Source organism: Centruroides vittatus, unplaced genomic scaffold, assembly GCF_030686945.1.
Source record: "Centruroides vittatus isolate TY-2023 unplaced genomic scaffold, ASM3068694v2 contig_971, whole genome shotgun sequence".
Taxonomy (NCBI): Eukaryota; Metazoa; Arthropoda; class Arachnida; order Scorpiones; family Buthidae; genus Centruroides; species Centruroides vittatus.
Window position 1 is genome coordinate 1,460,646 of NW_027122644.1, and position 19,571 is coordinate 1,480,216.

General features: G+C 31.9%; 1 protein-coding gene across 1 annotated transcript in view; it reads left to right on the plus strand.

Annotated features, from left to right (window-relative positions):
* The window catches only part of LOC136985573 (ERI1 exoribonuclease 3-like), a 50,094-nt gene that overhangs the window by 12,180 nt on the left and 18,343 nt on the right, over positions 1–19,571 (plus strand). Inside the window, exon 3 of the mRNA XM_067282888.1 lies at positions 11,534–11,593. Within this exon, the coding sequence (XP_067138989.1) occupies positions 11,534–11,593 (60 nt within the window). The remainder of the gene's footprint in view (positions 1–11,533; positions 11,594–19,571) is intronic.

Genomic DNA, 19,571 nt, shown 5'->3' on the forward strand with positions numbered 1-19,571 from the left:
AAATAAATTAAAAAGTTTTAAAATAAGTTGTAAATATCTCTTATTTCCTTTTTTGGGTAAAAATTCAAAAACCAGTTTTAACCGGTTTCGTATAAAAGTTGAGATTTGAAAACTGGTTATATTAATTAAGTTATCAACAACCGTGAGGCAGATAATAGTGAGGGCTTATCAGACCAATGATGGGAACAAATGCTCATGAATCAAAGTGAAAACATTTAATAAACACAAAAAATGCCTACATAAGTATAGAATCAAAAAAACCCAAAATGCATTTTGGACTATTTTCTGATAGAAAATAGTCCCTCATCAGTTGGTATTAGATAAAGGTTTTAGTATATTTAAAATTATACAAGGTAAAGATAAACTTAAAACTATGCCTAAAGGTATACAATGTAAAGATGAAAATGCCATTGTAACTGTATGAGCAGTAAGCATTATCAGTAGGTATTATTAAAGGTAATAATATATTTTAAAATATTTTTACCAACTGAGGACAGCATTGTTTTTGTCATCAAGATGCATTCTAGTCTTTTGCATGTTGCTAAGTTTAATTGTTGAATAAACATAGGCTAGTGCATGATAAGTTTGTTGTGTTTGAACCAAATGTTTAATTGATTATTTAAAATGCAGACAAAAGGCATTTGATATATGAATATATGAGGGCAGTTTTTCAAGCTCAAATGGTCCATAAAACAAAGACAAATGTAAATAACAAAATGAATTTATTACCAAAAGTTAGGTACAAACGTGGTTACTTTTCGACATAATTGCCGCGAAAATTGAGACATTTGTCTATCTATGGACAAGCTTTGAAATCCCCTCTTCATAGAATGCTGCCACCAATGATTGAGATGGGCCTTAATGTTGTTTTGAAGATCATCATTAGTCTCGAACCTCTGCCCTCCTAGCCACAATTTTAGTTCAGGAAAGAGGTGGAAGTTGCTTAGCACTAAATCAGGACTGTACACTGGGTGTTTAAAAAGTTCCAGTGGCGTGCCGTGACATTTGATGACTGGGAAGCTGTGTTTCTGCAAGAAGCCGACTTCCAGGGGCAATCAGTTAATTGCGCGTCAGTGATGGTCTAGGACAGTGGTTCTTAACCTTTTTATACTCGCCGCCCACCAAATATTTCATAATTTTTTGTGACCCCCATTTTTTAATAATAATTTATATTTGATAATTTATCTATAATAAATTGATTTATTTATTATTGCTTTATTTTTTATATAATAAATGTAAATCATAATTTTATTATTTCATTATCTATTTAAATAACATTCAAACTTCACAATTAAACACGAAAACTCATTAATTTTTAACAGAAAATAAAATAAGAAACATGTCGATAAATCGATCCAATGTCGATGCTAAAACTAAACTAAAACTAAAACGCCCACTTGTCGTAAAGATTTTGCATATCTTTTGCAAAAATATTTAAATTTTCAAAGCCTACTATTTTTCCTAGTTATTTTTAAAATTCCAAGCATTAATAGTTTCTTAAAATTGCTTTGGAATAAAAGAAGTAAATACTGCGGTGTAAGTAGCATATTTACATTTATTTCTTCTGTACTAACAAAGTTGTATGTAGGAAGAAATACAAAATAAATAAATAAAAACTAAATAGGAAAACTTTATCTTTCTTATTTCACTTTTCAATACGATATTCGGATTATACATCAATTTTCTTTTTATTATATTCTGAAGGAAATTTTGCATAATTTGGCGGCCCCCGGCAAACTTCTTATGGACCCCCAGGGGCCGCGGCCCCCTGTTAAGAATCACTGGTCTAGGGTCCATTCGTATTCATTTGTTCGATAAGCCAGTAAAAACTGTAGACTTCTCTAAATGTATTTTTAATATCACAATTACATTCTGAATCGCTAGCCACGATATAAGGGCTAAAATTAAAAATAAATTATAAAAACTTACTCGGTGAAATAAAATGTGCGGTGGATATACATACCTGGTACAATGTATTGTTCAATTGTATTAATATACTTTTAAAGAAAATTATAATTAAAATATAGCTTTGTAAAGAAACGTACATAAAAATAACATAAAATAGTCATTACTTTTTAAATCTTAAAACAATCCACTTAGTCAAATATCTTGATACGAGTAGCTAATGGATGGAACTAGTGCCGGTCCAGGTAGGTGTGTAGTGAGTGTGTGCGTGCCAAATCCCGAGGGTGCCGATACCGGTCAATGTCAAATGCCTCTTTTGTCGCATCACTAGTATATCTCAAAGGACGCCACAGGGCTGTTGTAAATTTTAAACGTTTCTCACCGTAGCTGTAAAAATATAACTATGTTAAACTTAATAGTCATTTGTTTTCTAACTAATTCGTTTTAATACCAGGTGTACACGGAAATCAGTTTCCCACTGTACTGAGCGAGTGATTGGTTCTGTTAAGCTTTTGTTGAAGTAAAATTCTGGCTCTTTCAACAGGGTTTTATTTATGTCCCCATTCCCTAATCTCTTAATTATTTAGTCACTCTTAAGTAGAAATAAGTCGAAACCAGTTACTTTGTACCTGAATATCTGTAGTCTTGGGAAAACAGTGGAAAGACAAATTTTTATGACAACGGATATATAAATCGTAAATTTAAGGAAAATAAATTCTAGAGCTTTTTTTTTTGTACCATTGTATGTACTGTACGTCTCATTCATTAAATTTGGTTGTAAATGATGCTGCCAAAGTAACAGTTAATTTTTAACACTGTACTAGAATTGTACACGTTTTTTCTGCATCCCCTTATAGATGGGACGTACTAAATCGTAATATCACCGGTTTAACATCGAAATCCGTAAGTAATATAAGATGGGAGAGCGGAATAAACGCAGAATAAATATATCAAATATTTTAATGGAGTTTTTTTAAACTCCTGTCAACTATACAGAACTATCATAAAAACGTGCCAGTAAACTCCTATCGGTTGGGTTTATAAATCTAGTCTAGGGTGGGCAACCCTTTTTATAACATGGGCCAGAATAAATTTTACGTTTTTTTCCGCGCCATAGTAGTTAATTGACCCTTCTTGTGACTCGTAATTTTTTTAGTCTGCAAATATGAAATAAATAAATAAAAAGTTAATTACTACATTTATTTCTCTTATCGTTTTCGAAAATTACAAAGAATTGGAAAAATAACTATTAATTAGTTATTTTTCCAATTTAATAATCTATTAAAGATCTCGCGGGCCGGATAGAAACTTTTCGCCAGCCGTAGCTGGCCCGTGGGTTGCCCGCCGTTGATCTAGTCTGCTCGTGATTCACATAATCGAGCGAGGGTGGCCGAATATCTAGCAGGCGGCTAACAGCCCGCAACCGCTCCGGGATATAAAGTCGCGTACTCTTTACGCGTGTGTCGCTTCTACCAGCTAAACCGTGACGTTTGTGCTATGTAAAGCGCATGCGCCAATGCCTATAATCTGGCTGCTTGGAAGTTGACAGGCAGGCGGATAACAGCCCACAACCGCTCCGGGATATAAAACTTTACGAGTGTGTCGCTTCTACCAGCTAAACCGGGTGAGGTTGGTGCACTGTAAACCGCATGTGCTAATGCCTATATAATCTGGCTGATTGGAGACTGACCCGGTTTCGACATTCCTTCCGCCACCGAATTATTCGAATATACAATAGCAATCTTATCGTTTTTTTTCACATGTAGTATAGAAATTTGTAAAAGATACATAATGCAGTTATAATAAAATATTCATTTTAATTAATTCAAAGTACGTTAAAATATGAAAATTTATATTTTATAAAATTCAAGGGAAGGTCATTGGAAGGTGGAATCGGCGCTTCCATCGCTTCCAATGACGGCACGCCACTGAAAAGTTCCAAGCTAGGTGGAAGTCTGGAAGGTAAAAGTCTTCACACCTTTATGTGTGAAGACTTCCACTTCTTTCCTGAACTGAAAACGTGGCTAGGAAGACAGACATTCGAGACTAATGACAATCTTCAAAGGAACATTAAGACTCATTGCAATCACTGGTGGCAACATTCTATGAAGAAGGGATTTCAAAGCTCGTTCAGAGAAATGCGTCAATCTTCACACTGATTATGTCAAAAAGTAACTTAATTTATGGTAATAAATTCATTTTGTTATTTACACTTGTCTTTGTTTTATGGTTCATCGGAGCTTGAAAAAAAAGCCTATGTATATCATACTATATATATATAAACATTAATGCAAGTTGTAGAAGACATCAATGGTATGGTGGTAAACATGAATAGAATGCACAATTACAGCTGATGTAACAGAGTTATTAAAATTTTATGACATGTCACTAATGAAGAACTCTAAGATATGGAATTTAATCTTTTTCTTCAAAACAAAGGACAGTAAACTAGAAAGAGTGTTAAGTATTAAAGTTTTAGAATGAGCTTTATAATTCTGTAATAAATGCAAAAATATTTTAGAACAACATGATAATGATTTTGACTCTGGGAGTTTATGCTGAAAGAAATTGTGAAAGTTTAATGAACTTCTATAAAGAAATTTTATTAATAAAGCAGAAAGCAGAGATAGCAAAGTATTTATGGTGGATTTCAAACATGAAATCTAAGCCTTAAACATGGTTTAGAGGCTGTGTGGTGGAGTTGGTAAACAAATAGTCTGACTCCGACTCCAGCAAATTTGAAATGTGTGATTCTAACTCAGCCCTTTCCATTTTTTAAATGTCACACTACAATTAGGACAATGTAATTAAACGTTGTCCTAAACTTCCTCTATTTTTCTTTTTTATATTTTAAGTTGACTTAAACTTAGATTAAAACTGAGGTTATGGTATTGTAAGTTAGCCAACTTTTAGGGGGAATCAGTTAATCCTGCATCAGAATGAACCTAAGGGCTGTTTGTATGTGAGTGGTGGCAGAGGAGACAAAGATGACAAATGTCTAACAGTAAACCATTTATTGAAACTTAAGATAACTTACATAAGATCAATTTTAATTTGGTGTCAAGACCAGAAAACTGTTGCAAGGCACATTTAGAGATAAAATTCCTTTCGGAGGATATTGAGCTCTGAGGATATATGTATGATTTGTTTGAATTCCAGTTAAAAGAGAGAAAGATTATAATCAGTTTTTTAGGCTAAAACACATAGTAATTAGGGCAAAAAATTCCTCACGTTAAATCACATTTAAGAAATCCTATAACCTTAAGACAGAAATAAAAATCATTTAGATAAAATTTTATTTATTAAGATGATAATCTTATATTATTCTAAAATTACAATTGTTAGTTAAACTGCAAAAAATTTCATAGACATTAGTCTATGAAATTTTTCGCAGACCTGGTGTGAGGTTTGCTGACCTGGAAAGGGGTAGTTAGTTAAACTCGCATCAAGATGTATGAGGTGTTTACAATTGTATGTGGGTAGTGGTGGACACACACTGACTTTGATACCTTTACAAATGAAACCTGTTTATTTCATATAAGAATGAGGTGTTTTGGGAGATGCTCTTTTCTGATGAATAACAAATCAATAAAGAGTCCACAGATGCTAATTTGTAGCTGTTGGAACCTTGTTGAGTCATTGGGACCCTGAGGCAGTGTCATGGGTAGTCTGGCAATGGCAAAGCATAGGCAGGAACTATGAAGACAAGAGGCATGCATGGGTTGCTTTGGATGGTACAAAATGACAGAAATCCACACTTTGTCCTTGAAATCTGTGGATTTTATTAATTTCCATCCTTGATCACTCGTTCTGATTGGTCACTCATTCTTTCTTTTCAAGTGATTGATCATTCATTACGCATAGGGCGCGTTTGGAAATTGTAACCAGTAATACAGCGGTAGTGGTGCCTGACGTCATCGGTCATAGCTGGTTATTCCAGGGGAGTGGCGCATTTCTAAACAGACTGGTCATTTCGTGGTGAACAACATGGCGGCGCAATCAAACCGAGAAGAGACCATTTCATTAATTTTATCAATGCTTTCGAATATCGATTCGGAGGCATATGAGGATGACGATTTGGCAAGTTCAAGTTTGTCAAAAGATGAAAATGAACTTAGAGAAGTTGGCCAACTATCGGAGAAAACTCCGAAGGTGGAAGGCTACGTGGAGTGATCGATCAACTTAGATCACAGGAGAGGTCAAAATTGATGTTTAATTCAATCCCAACCAGTAATGGTCGATCTTAGGACTTACATTCTTCTATTGTTTATAGTTCGCATCACTTTTTTTATACAAAAATATTTCTAGCTTTTTTGTTTTTTCTTTCAAAAACATTTTTTTATACAGATTTTAGTAAGGGTTTGGACCTGTCCAGAGTCTCACACTGATAGGAAATTTTTGTAGAGCCAAAGTTGAAGAACACTGCACTAGATAACAGGTTTATGATCAGACATCATGGGGTCCTCACAAAAGATCTGTTTATATACAGTGTTTTTCATAAGTCACTTGCCTTGGGAGATTGTGAGGAGAAGCATCAGAGGCAAGTATGTAGTATACTGGCTATATGGTACATTATTTGAATTATTTTGGGTCTACAAATACTGTCAAACAGAAATTAAATACACAAAATTCATATGTGTGGTTGAATTACTTTGCTAGCCCAGCTGCATAGTTCTGTAACTAATCAGCATGTTGATATGGATTGAACTTGTTTGTTTTAATATTCAATATGCATATGATAGCAAGAACATAACACATTACTGATTTTATTAATGTTGTTTTTAGTTTTATTTAAATAAAATCAAACACAACAATAATAAAAAATAACTAGTAATGTTTCATGTATTAAATAGAACAAGTTCAATTCTCAAAATATATTTAGTTATAAGTTACAAAGTACTGTACTAGGGATGCAATCCAGCAGTGTTTTGAATCCAGCTGGATTTTTGCTGGATTGAAATCATTCCAGCTGGATCCAGCGCGGATCCAGCGTGGATGTATTTTTGGTGCAATAAAGTGCTATCTATCTATCTATCTATCCTGCAATTTATGTTTTTTTAATGAAATAAAACATTTAAAAAAAATACTTTAAAAGCTTTTATTATTTAGACTGGTCACTATAAATCAGTAAAACTTCTTACACATTTAGGTAGTAAAATTAACTTTGGTTCGGTTTAACATTTGAGATAGAGATAATTAACTTTAAATGTTTAATTAGATTATAATTATAATGTAATCTTTAAGTTAAATAATAGCAAAGGTAATTCTACTGATTAATTTATATTAATATATTATAATAATGTAAGGACGGATAATCAGTGGCTAAGTGGCTATCAGTCTTACCAGTTTTCATATATATATAGGCTCTACATATTAGTCTGTAGTTATTTATAGGTATGTAAAACTATGTACTGGAAGTAGAATAAGTTAAATAAACTACACCTTTATCAATCCAGCAAAATTTAATAAAATAATAACGTTTTCAATCGTTTTTAACGATCTTCCTCGGTTACAAAAAAATAGAACATTAAATATAGAACATAAAATGTGTTCGGAATAAATATGAAAATTAACGGAAAACGCCCAAACGGACAAAATGTAGATAAATAAACAAAATAAATAGCGGAAAAAATATATACAGGGTGTTTTTTTTTAACTGACGGTACTCAGAAACATCTGTAGAGCAATCTAGCAGCCGGACTGTCGCCAAATTTGGGAGAGTGACTAAGGACGACACGGAAAAGAGAATCCATGAAGAAAAAAGTAGTACCTAAATTCGCCGGTAGTGGAGGATTTGGTGCTGTTGTAGCGAAAAAGCTACCAGCACTTCATTGAAGAAAGGGTCATCAGTCGCTTTTTTCCACTTGCATAGCTGCCTCGCTCCCCGGATCTAACCCCATGTTACTTTTTCCTGTGGGGTTACTTAAAGTCCAAGGTTTATCTTAGTAGTGTCCCAAACTTGATGACTTTGAAGGACAACATTTCTCGAACTGTGATGAACATTCCTGCGGACATGTTACGTTCGGCCATAGAGAACACGGTGTTCAGGATGCAATGAGTTGTCCAGCAGGACGGTGATCACATTGAAGAAGGGAGAAGGTTATTTGCTGATTAATTAAACTTTCGTTATTACACTGAAACCTCTGTCTGATTAGTTATTCGTGTGTTTGTTAATTGCAGCTGGATTTTATGCAGATTCTTAGCTGTTTTGCTACAACAGTGCCAAATCCACCCCTACTGGAAAATTTGAGTACTACTTTTTTTTTGCGGAATCTTTTTCCCATGTCGTCCTTAGTCACTCTCCCAAATTTGGCGACAGTCCGGCTGTTAGATTGCTCTACAGATGTCTCTGAGTACCGTCAGTTTAAAAAAAAAAAAAAAGTATATAAGATCCAATGAAACCAGCATTGTCCGTTAATAACATTAATTAATGTAAAAGGATCTCCACATGGTAGACAATGAGTCTGCATCTCTATGGTTTATACAACCAGTTGTCATGTGCGCATTACAGATTTCCAATCTCTCAAGATGTTTGACCATTTGCGTATTCGTAATTGTTTTTATAATTGCTATTTGATCCCATTGGACGTTAACATCCTTCTGTCTTGTGTATGATGCCAACGCAGTGTTGTCAAGGTTCTTACTGATTGTATATTTGTGCTCTTGAGCCTTTGTTTTAAACTGCACATCATTGCACCCACATAAACAAGCTTGGAATTGAAACGTTGGTTGTGTAAAGGCACCGAATATATACCTGTTGTTGAATTCCGATCCTCTTTCTTTTTATCGTTTCTTAAAAGTTTGAAAACAGTGGGATTACGTCGGTATACAATACGAAAATTATCAGACCTGGCAGTACATCTATGTATCTTGTTTAAAAAAAATGGGATGTAATTAAGCACTATTCTTTTTATATTTATTCCAAACACATTTTATGTTCTATAGTTAATGTATTTTTTTGTAACTGAGGAAGATCGTTAAAAGCGATTGAATACGTTATTATTTTATTAAATTTTGCTGGATTGATTAAGGTATAGTTTATTTATGAGTAATTTAATTATTAGTGTTAGTAAAGTAGTGAGTAAGTAATTAGTAGCAGTCTAGTAGTTAGCAAAGCGGCAACGCAACGACGTAGACTTTTTCACAATTATTTAGAAAGTTAATTGAGTATTTGCGGATCCGCAGTGCTGGATCCAGCTGGATTGCTGGATGAGGGATCCAGCAATTGCAATCCCTATACTGTACATAACTATACAACTGGGCTACATTTGTTGATGGTGATTTGACCATGCATATGAATTTTGTGCAATTAATTTCTGTTTAACAGTATTGTAGATCTGAAATGATGAATCATATAACCAATATACTATACACTTGCCCCTGATGCTTTGCTTACAATCACCTGATGCTTCTCTGCACAATCTGTGGTGTGTGACTTATGAAAAATCCTGTAATATATACTGACTCCATTCTTCTTATACTGTTAAAAAATTTTAAATAAAAATTTCAGTTTCCATTATCAAATTTTATATTATTACATTTAATAATTATTTTTCGCATCTTAGACTGACATTTTAGACTGTTTTACATAATTTGGCAGAGGCGTAGCCTCTAAAGAAAGGTCATCTCTGCTGTGGAGAATAGTTTGTTCCTGGTGATTGGACATGGCGAGTAAAGAAGATATTTTTATTATCTGTTTACGTGTTTTTACGTTGTTATTACATTATTTCCACCAGCCCTATTTTACAAAGAAATTATTTTCTTAAGAGAAATTTCAGTTTCCATTATGAAATTATATATTATAACATTTAATAATTATTTTCTTAAGAGAATTGACAAAATAAAGATGACCAATTTTGAATTTTTACATTTTTGCCTTATTATGGTACTATTCTCAAATGAGCTGTTCTTTAAACTAGATACAGGATTAATTCCAGATCTGATTCATTAATGCAATGGAGTATAGCCAATAACAGTACACCAATTGAAAAATTGTAACCATAAGTTTTTAATGCACCACAGATATTTAATGTAGCATGTGGCTTCCTTCTGTGATCTTGATCTGAAATAGGCTAACATCAAGATGATAGCCTATTTCAGACCAAACATAATGTAGAGCAGTGTTTCTCAACCAGGGCAATGTTTTGGCAATATAGTTAACTTACCTTAAAACAAATACAGATAAAGCAAATTTTGCCATTGTCATGGCAAAGCACCATTGTCACAATTTTAATTTTTATGTGATAAAGCAGATAAAAATTTTATCAGAATTCATTAAACCAAACTGTAAATTATCATCACAATTCCCAAGAAATAACTCTACTTTCAATAATTGTTGCTTTTACACTTTTCGAAGTGAACAATTAAGTGGTACTGTAATAAATGTTTCATTTTGAGTTGAATAGATTTTCTTCTCCTAGTAGAAAAGATGGGTTCAACCTCCAATTGTAGAGCAATTCAAACATCTGGTTTTGGTGGACCATCCTACTATACTCAGTAAATAGGGGTTAAGGTTTAAGGATGCCCACCTCTTTAAATCGATATAGTCCCATGCAAATGCAACCTAGTTTGCATATTAGGGAATGCATGCAGTGATGATAGGTTTGGGCTACTTTGTGCTAAATTTGGCTCCTTTTTTACTTTTTTGGCACCAAAAACGAGTTAGTGCCTTGGCTACTTTTTGACTTGCATGTGCTGCCATTAATGTAACAATATACTAATCCCTAATATGGGAAATGAGAGAGAGAGTTTACAAAATCTAAGTATATTACCTCATTATAATAATGTATAAAAGTTAGCAATCACATTATAATGTGATTGCTAACTTTTGTGTATTCTGGGTGGAAGTTCAATCTGAGGAAGTATGGCACTAGTCTTTCATTATGGAGGAAATATGTTGAGGTGCAGAAGTGTTGTAGTGTGCTGAGTGCTGAAGGGCTGAAGTGCCCTGAATTTAGCACTTATCCCCTATTCATACTATTTTTTCTCCTCCAATAGAGATTAAGAATTAAGATCATCTGACCAATGATCTAGATACATGATGGGTGTCATGATGAGTCTTTTGGGTTTAGTCAGCTTTTTAGTCATGGGAGTTAAAAATGTCTCTCAGGAACTGACTGTCAACAGGAAACATTTGTTCCTTGCTCTCTTTGATGTGTAACTTTGATAAAAATTTCAAATTATTATATTAAATTTTAACAAATTTTCTATTAATTTTCTAGAATATTTTCTCTAAAAATTCAGACTCTCACATTAATATATATGTTTATATTAGTTTATATTATTAATTTATTCATCAATATTTGTAGTCTCTACTAATGATGTAAAATAAATTATTGAAATCTAAATTTTCTAGCTATTTTCAATATAAGTAAAAAACTCTGAAAAGTGTAAACAAAAAACCTTTATTTTATTCATAAGTAATAAAATTAAGAAATATTTTTAGTTTTTGTTTTTATTTAGAATATATCTTTTTTTCATTGATATTAAATATATTTAATTATAAAATAAATTTTAAAAAATTACTTCATTTTTTTAATTTATAAAAAAATTATATTTTGTTTAATTTTATCCATAAGATAATTCTTCTCTTGTTAATATATTAATATTTGTTAAATAATATTTTCAGCTAACAGGTATTTCACAAGAAATGATTGAAAATAAAAAACATTTAGAAGAAGTTTTACAAGTAAGTGCATTAAAATTGTTGTCTAAGAAATATTAATTTATATAGTTTTGAATTTGGATTGAATCTGAATATTTAATCTGATCAGCCTGAAATTATCTATATCTTACATTTTAATAGAAAATTAGTAATACAGTAAGACCCTGCTTAATACTGCCTCAGTTAATGCTGATTTGATATAACTGCCTGTTCGAAGTCTAAAAAAAGCTCAAAATTTATGCTGATTCAAATTATTGCAGCATTTTATTGGTTCATATATAATACGATTACTCTCAAACACAAACCAATCAGCAAAAGGTGGCAATTTGTTCGTAGCACTGTACTTTTCTTAAATCTATGTTTGTTTGGTGCAATTTTGGAAAAAATAACATCATGGATGTTAGGCAATAGGCATAGGCCATAGGCAATATCAACTTCGCTTAGCAAGAATTAACTGACAAATGCATGAATGAAGTGTGAAAGAAGTTCTGGCTGAAGGTATCCTAGAATTCTCAACGAGAAGAGCCTATCTTTGTATTGTTAAGTTGACCAAATTGTCAACCTAATCAATACAGCAGGACTAGGAGATGTAGACAAGCAGGATATTGAGGAGCTACTGCAAGTTGCTGGTGAGAAGCCTTACCAACGATGACCTTCAAGAACTGGTAGAATAAGGAATTCATGTAGAACTGAAAAATAGTGATTCTGAAAACGAAGAACCCAAAAAATTTCTTTACAGATTTCCTTAGTAAAAGTTTGGTAAAGATAACCAAAATCACAATGATTTCAGTGATCTTTACCAAATTGTAGCAAATAATCCAGATTTTGAAAGGAGTGCAAAAGCAAGACAAGGCATTTTGAATGTGATCTCTTGCTACCGACATTTGCTTAAGGAAATAAAAAAAGTGACAAATGAAACTACATGACTTTATTGCAAAAAACAAGAATTTCAGAAGATCCTGTATCTTCATTGTAAAAAATAAACTTTACATTTCTGTGTGCATATGTTTATGTGTTATTTAACATATATTATTATGCAAATTAATAAAAAAAAAGAACTTAAAATTAAAGTAAAATCTGTTTATTTTTGGGCCCCTTTCCCTATTTACTCTGTGTTAAAATGACCTTGTTTAATGCTGTTTCATTTAGTGCTTTGTTGTCTAGGAACGTATCCTCTGCATTAAGCGGGGTTTTACTGTATCTGTTACAGTAAAATTTAGTATTTTGCTACAGAATTTCTCAGTTTTATCAAAGTTTCAAAGACAGTTTCAATTTTAATGATTTAAAAATTATTTTCATAGTCACAAAAAAATAAAAATATGTACAGTGATATTTTAATATTAAAACTGCTCTGAACTTGAATAATTTGGTATTCAAACACATGTTCTGGAAAAAAAGTTGCTTGACTGAACAAACAAGACTTGCTACAAGAAATTTTCAGTTAGTATCAAATAGTTTTATTTTAACTTTAATTTCATCATTTGTAAATAATTTTCTATGATAAAAATGATTAACTAATTGAAAAATAAGATAAAAACCTAGAGTTGCCTATTTTCATCATACAAAATTATACTCAATCCAATTTGGTTTTTTTACTTAATCTTGCAGAAACCATTTTGCAACCATTTCAAGTTAATGAAATGTTTTAACTATACATATCTGTGACACATTTAAGATCTATTGTAAATTCACAAGTTGTTATTTGTCAATTTTTAACAATTTCTTCTTGCAACTTTTCTTTGTTGACAGCTTTTGAGTGTCCTTCCATTGTGTATCCTTTAGTTCAAAATTTCCAGAATGAAACTTTTAAAACCACATTTGACATGTTTGAAAGTTAGGTGCATCTCCACATACACATTACAAATACTTTTTATGGTTGATACAGCATTATTTCCTTTCTGAAACTCATAAAGCATAATATGCTGGATATGCTGGTTTATCTGATGGCATATTTGACTTGATTTTACTCAAATAAAATGTGAAGTAAAAAGTTCAAAATAAGCTTCTAACAAGGAATACAGTATCACATTACCAATAATGTGTTAAATTTTGCAACTGTTATAATTAAAGTGCACATCTGTGTCAAGTAAGGACAGCTGTTAAAATAACAAAAACGTTTTTGTTCAACCCAATAAAATTAATAGGCTTATTTTACCACTGTTGCATATGGATATATTTTGTTTTTTTTTTAATGCATGCTAGGCTTGTAAACTTGTTAAATTTGTGGGATTATATTCTAATTAATATTTATATATTCTAATTAAAATGCTTCTAAGTGTGTTATATTCTAATTATATTCTAATTAAAATGCTTCTATAAGTGTATTTTTGGGAGGTGTGGAATGTACATTATTCCTTATGGGAAAAATTCATTCAAGTACTTGAGCAGACTTTTGGAATAAGTTTGAGTACTGAAGTACCATGTAGTAAAATTAATATCAGATATTTGTTAAATTATGCATGTATAGAATAAAATTAAAAACCTGGAAACTTATTATTTATATATGTATGTAATATTACATGGATAAAACAATTGTTTTTGTAAAGAGGAATATATTTATTAGATAATCAGATTTTTTGGTATTATCATCTATTTATTAATACATGGAATTACTGTTATTTATCTGTTATAGCAATTGAAATAAAAAATAATAATACGGTAGAGCATCGATTATCCGACCCCCGATTAACCGACTTATCGGTTAACTGACCGCGTTCTAGTCGGCAAATTCAAATGTCCGCTAGTGATGTGGCGCTACAATATTTGGTTATGTCTTGGCTACTTTAATATTACTTTTGTTAAATTTTTGCATGTTTTAGCTGGCAGCACTGGCTCGACCATAAAAGGGAGGCTAGTATTTAAACCAGGCCTAATACACTATACTAATAATGTATTTTTTCATACTTTTCGGTTATCCGACTTTTCAGTTATCCGACCAACTCCAGTCCCCAATTAAGTCGGATAATCGATGCTCTACTGTAGTATTCTAAAAATATGGTGAAAAAACCACATTTCCTTTTTACAGAAAATACTTTTCTTATATATCAAATGTTATTAATTTTAGAGAGTAACAGTCTTTCACTTATAGATAACTTAATTAAATAATTAAAATTTATTTAGGCATTCCTCTGAAATGAAAGAATTTTGCCACTTTTAGTTTTATGTCCCCATTGTGATCTTCTGTCTATTCATTATCAAGGACAAGATTTATGTGTTTAAAATTGCAATATATATATGCATACATATGCATGTTAAAAATTTGTGAATTGAAATACATGTGTACTGTACATCTATCTGCAAATAAATCTTACTAATGTTTATTGTATCACACTTTTTAGATGCTAGATGAATAGGTGATGCAAGGGATTTGAAAATTATTGCATCACAAAACATGTATTAGAAAAAGCAAACTTGGGATAGTAGTATCACAAAACTATTGTGTAAAAAAATAAATGAAATTGATAGTCTAGGTAAATAGATGAATAAAATCAATAAAAATATTTTGCACAGAATTTTTTAGATTAATTGTTAAAAGTCATAAGAGAAGTTACATATTATTTATAATTTGCTAAAAACTTGTTTTAATAAACTTATATTTACAACTGAACTTTAAATGCTATATACAGTAAGGCCTCATTTTATGAACTGATTAGGTTCCCTAGTATACTGTAAAGTGAATCATGTATAACTTGAGCAAAACTGTAATATATTTAAATGAGATTAGTCCCTTCAGAATGAAAATTGACTACTAAAAGTTAGTCTTTTTTAATTTTAGGAAAGAATTATGATTATTTTATAATTACATAAATAACATTTATAAGTAAAATAAGAGAAAAGACCTGAACATAATTGAAAACATATTAGCATAATATGCTAATGTGACCATAGGGCCGGTATCTCTTTGATACCACGTCAGGATGACACCACTGTATCCTTAGATTGATACAGAAAATCAATTGCGCGAGCGGTTACGTATGGGTTAGACCCGGAATGAAGCGAGTGGAGAGGATGACGGAAAGAACGCACCCAGAGATTTATATATAAAAATATACCCGTTTATTTTTTCCATAGGACTAATTAGGTACAAACGATTACTTTACAGAAGCTGATAAGATACAGGACACACGATCCGCGAACATAAATTCCACGCGGATTGAGAGAGAGAGAGAGAGAGCTTACAAATATTCGCGTGTAGGATAAATACCTTAAGATATGTAGTCGGATGTCGATGTAATAATCGATGATATCCTTATAGACCGTTGTAGGCGTTCGGACTAAGAATAAATGATCTTGTAGTAGATCGTCGGTAATGACTCTGTCCACTAACAGGTAATAGTTGTTCAGATAGGAAGTGTAACGACGACAGTTCGGCTTGAATATAGATGATGAGGGAGGATCGGCGGCGACAGGTAACTATCCTTTTGAGCGCACAAACACACGGTCAGTAACAACTTCCCCGTCTTACTCATCGTACTCCCCTTTTATATGGGGAGGGAGTTTGCAGGCCCTTCTTTGATTTCGTCAGAAGAGATGATCTTCTTGGACCAATAAAATTATTGGTGACGTAGTCGTGTCACCGAAATTTGACTCGTCTTAACAAGGAACTCAACTCGTGGGAATCGAGTTTAGACCGCTCTTATCAGAAAGTTTTATCAGTCGATTTCCCGTTTAACCAACCCTTTTTGGTCTACTTCGTTCCGTTTTGTATAAAATCTAGAGTTTGCATAAAATATAGTTAAAAGATTATAAAGGTATATATAAATGATAAAGTTCACAATATCCCGATCGTCACACTAACATGTTATATATGAAAAACATATTATGGAACTGCAACTCAAGAAAAGCAGTAATTAATCCATCAAAGCTGAGAGATATTGCTATCATTGAGAGGTATGTTAACAATTCTGAGAAGGAAACAATTGTAATTAACAATGCCTTACAGTGCTTATTTCTAATTTTATTTTTTACTGTCTACTTGGACATTGACTATTAGTAGGACGTTAACTGGTGTTTAATGTTTGATACAAAACTGACTGGTTAGATCAGAAAACAAAACTTTTATTAACTTCACCTGTAGTAGTAATTTTTTCTGAAGTTAATAAAAGTTTTGTTTTCTGATCTAACCCGTCAGTTTTGTATCAAACATTAAACACCAGTTAACGTCCTACTAATAGTCAATGTCCAAGTAGACAGTAAAAAATAAAATTAGAAACAATTGTAAGCTTATATAAATCTATTTGTTGGTACTTTTCTGCAGAAAAGCATCCAAAAATGCACTGTACTCTACAGAAAAAATAGAGTACAGTGCTGCAGAGAAGCAGAATAATGACTTTCGGTAAATTATTTTGATGTTTACTGTGTTTTGTAGTGTACACCCACATTTGTAAGGTGATCAACAAACTTTGGATCATGTAAAGTTTTGGTTTTGTTTCTGGTGTATACATCTCGAACGAACCATAAACATGATGTATTATATTTTACATGATCATATTCATTTGTATCAATATGAACAAATGCATATCATTATGAATTTTAGTGTTTCTGGTAGTCAATTAACTTCTGTCCAGCATTTTTAATTGTAAAATCTTCAAAAGTTTATATTCAATTTGTGTTTATACTACTATGAGATTTATAATTTATTTGAAATAATAATCATATTTATCATAATATGTAAGCATGGTGAGGCAGAGCTATAAATATTTGTGTACATGATGACTTTTATTATCTGGATTTATAAGACTATTATTCTAATAAATTTAGCTTTTACAGGCAGTTCTTGACTTTTGGATTAGAACTGCCTATGTTTCTAAAAATATGTACAAAAATCAAATAACTGAAAGGCAAGTAATAGAATTGTTTATTAAAAAAAGGGAGTTCTGTTCATAGAGAACTAAAAAGAAAAATATGAAATCTATTATTAAGATAGAAAAGTTTTAGCTTTTTATAGCAAATATACTATAGTGTATAAAACATTATTTAAAATCTTAAAATTATAGATTAAAAAGAAAACAGACAATAGAAATTAATTATCACAATGATTTGATGGTATAAAAATAAAAAATGGCAGAAAGTGTGACTGCATGTTAATTCAAAATTTTCATTTAGTTACTGAAAATATGCAAGTCCAAATTTAGTGTATAAAAATTGATTTAGGAATTTAAAAGTGGAAAGAGCAAGTTGTCTGAAAATCAGACTGCCTTGTATATTCATAAATAAATTAAATAAACTGAAATAAATTTCAATTTTTCCTCTTTCTTATTTTTTTATATTTAAAATCATAATTAAATATTTGAGATAGTTTTTTTTTTGTAAATTATAGTTTTATACATAGTATGCCAATTAAATAATGACACTGGGATGCCTGTGCATGCTCACATAGAGCATGCACAAGCATCCCAGGAGCAAAAGATAGTTCTTATTTCTATGCATAGTCAGTGGTGATATTCAGCGGGTTTTCACAGGTTCGGCCGAACCCGTTGTTAAAATTTTCAGTTTTCCGAACCTTGTTAAACACGCGTAACATTTCTCAGTAGTTTTGTTTCTTTTAAAAAATATATTAAAATATACGTATTATACTCTGTAATACTACTAAACTAGAGCCTTATACTCCGTTCGCACCGAGCATTTCAATGTAGATTGTGAGCAAGGTCAGGGACTATGTCTTGGTGCGATCTCTCTCGACTGAAACGAGGTTTAATCGCGATTGATTCAAGAGAGTTCTCGAAACTAGATCCAGTCATAAGAGAGATCCCTCAATCTCACGTGCACGAGATAATACAAGATGGCTGTGGAACACGTGTCGGGCTATGGACAGCAAAATAAAAAGGATATTGTATTTCGAGAGATGATGACATCTGTCTATTATCAGCAGTGCCATTTGGGGTGAAAAATTTCTCTGCCTAAAATAAAAAAAAAAAAAGGTCGACAGCAGTAATATACTATTGTTACCTGGTCTTCGCCCAGGGCTCGTTACGTTCCAAATACGCCACTGATTATTAGATATATCGCAAGAAAAGGTATTGTATTTATTTCTAGCCAAAACTTCCATTTCGTTTGTCGGTGATTGTCAGGGAAAAATTTTCTGCTAGTGAACCCTTTGTTAACTATTTTGAATATCACCACTGTGCATAGTAGAATAAGAACTATCTTTTGCTATTGAGACTGCTCTTTCCAACCATAAGTTTCATAAGTCTGAATTGATTGTATACGTTGCTTCTTGTTTTGTGATTATTTTAATGAATGTATCTCTGTGTGTCAGGTAGATGAGTTCAATAGCAGTAGGTAGTCATTTTATGCAAAATTAGGCAAAAGTTCCACAGATACTTTACAGGATTTAAAATTGTGTTTGGTTATGAATGTTTGATTTGGACACAGGTTTGTCAATGGCATGATTGTTTTCAGAAAGTTTGAGAGTTCATTAAAAATGACACAAGCCAGGTTAGTGAGGTTAAATAATTTGTTCTTCAAGGGACAGAAATTAATGCTACATATTATTTAGAAACCATAAGGAGGTTACAAGAACAAATGAGTGAGAAATGAATGATTTGTCAACAATGATTGGTTTCTCATGCAAGATAATGCACCAGCTCAATATGCTACTTGTTATACAATTTTTGGCCTCTGTACAAATCAAAATCATTCAACATCTCCCTATTCATCTGATTTGGCTCTTGTTGACTTTTTTTATTTCTGCAAATCAAATTGGTTTGAAAGAAACATTTCTATAGCACACCAAGCACATAAGGCAACAACTGTTCAAGTGAATTATATCTCAATTGAAGACTTTCAGCATGCCTCCAACATTCTTGTTGTTGTTGCTAGCATTGTACAATGATAGTAGGGAATGATTTCAAAAATATATAAATTTTTTTGAAAAGTAAAGGTTTCTGTTTATGTTATAACAACTGTCTCATTGTTTAATTGGCACACCGTAGTGTATTAAACAATTTTTGCATATTATAGAAACTATTTCAAAAATGAGTAAAAGCATTTTTAGTTAATT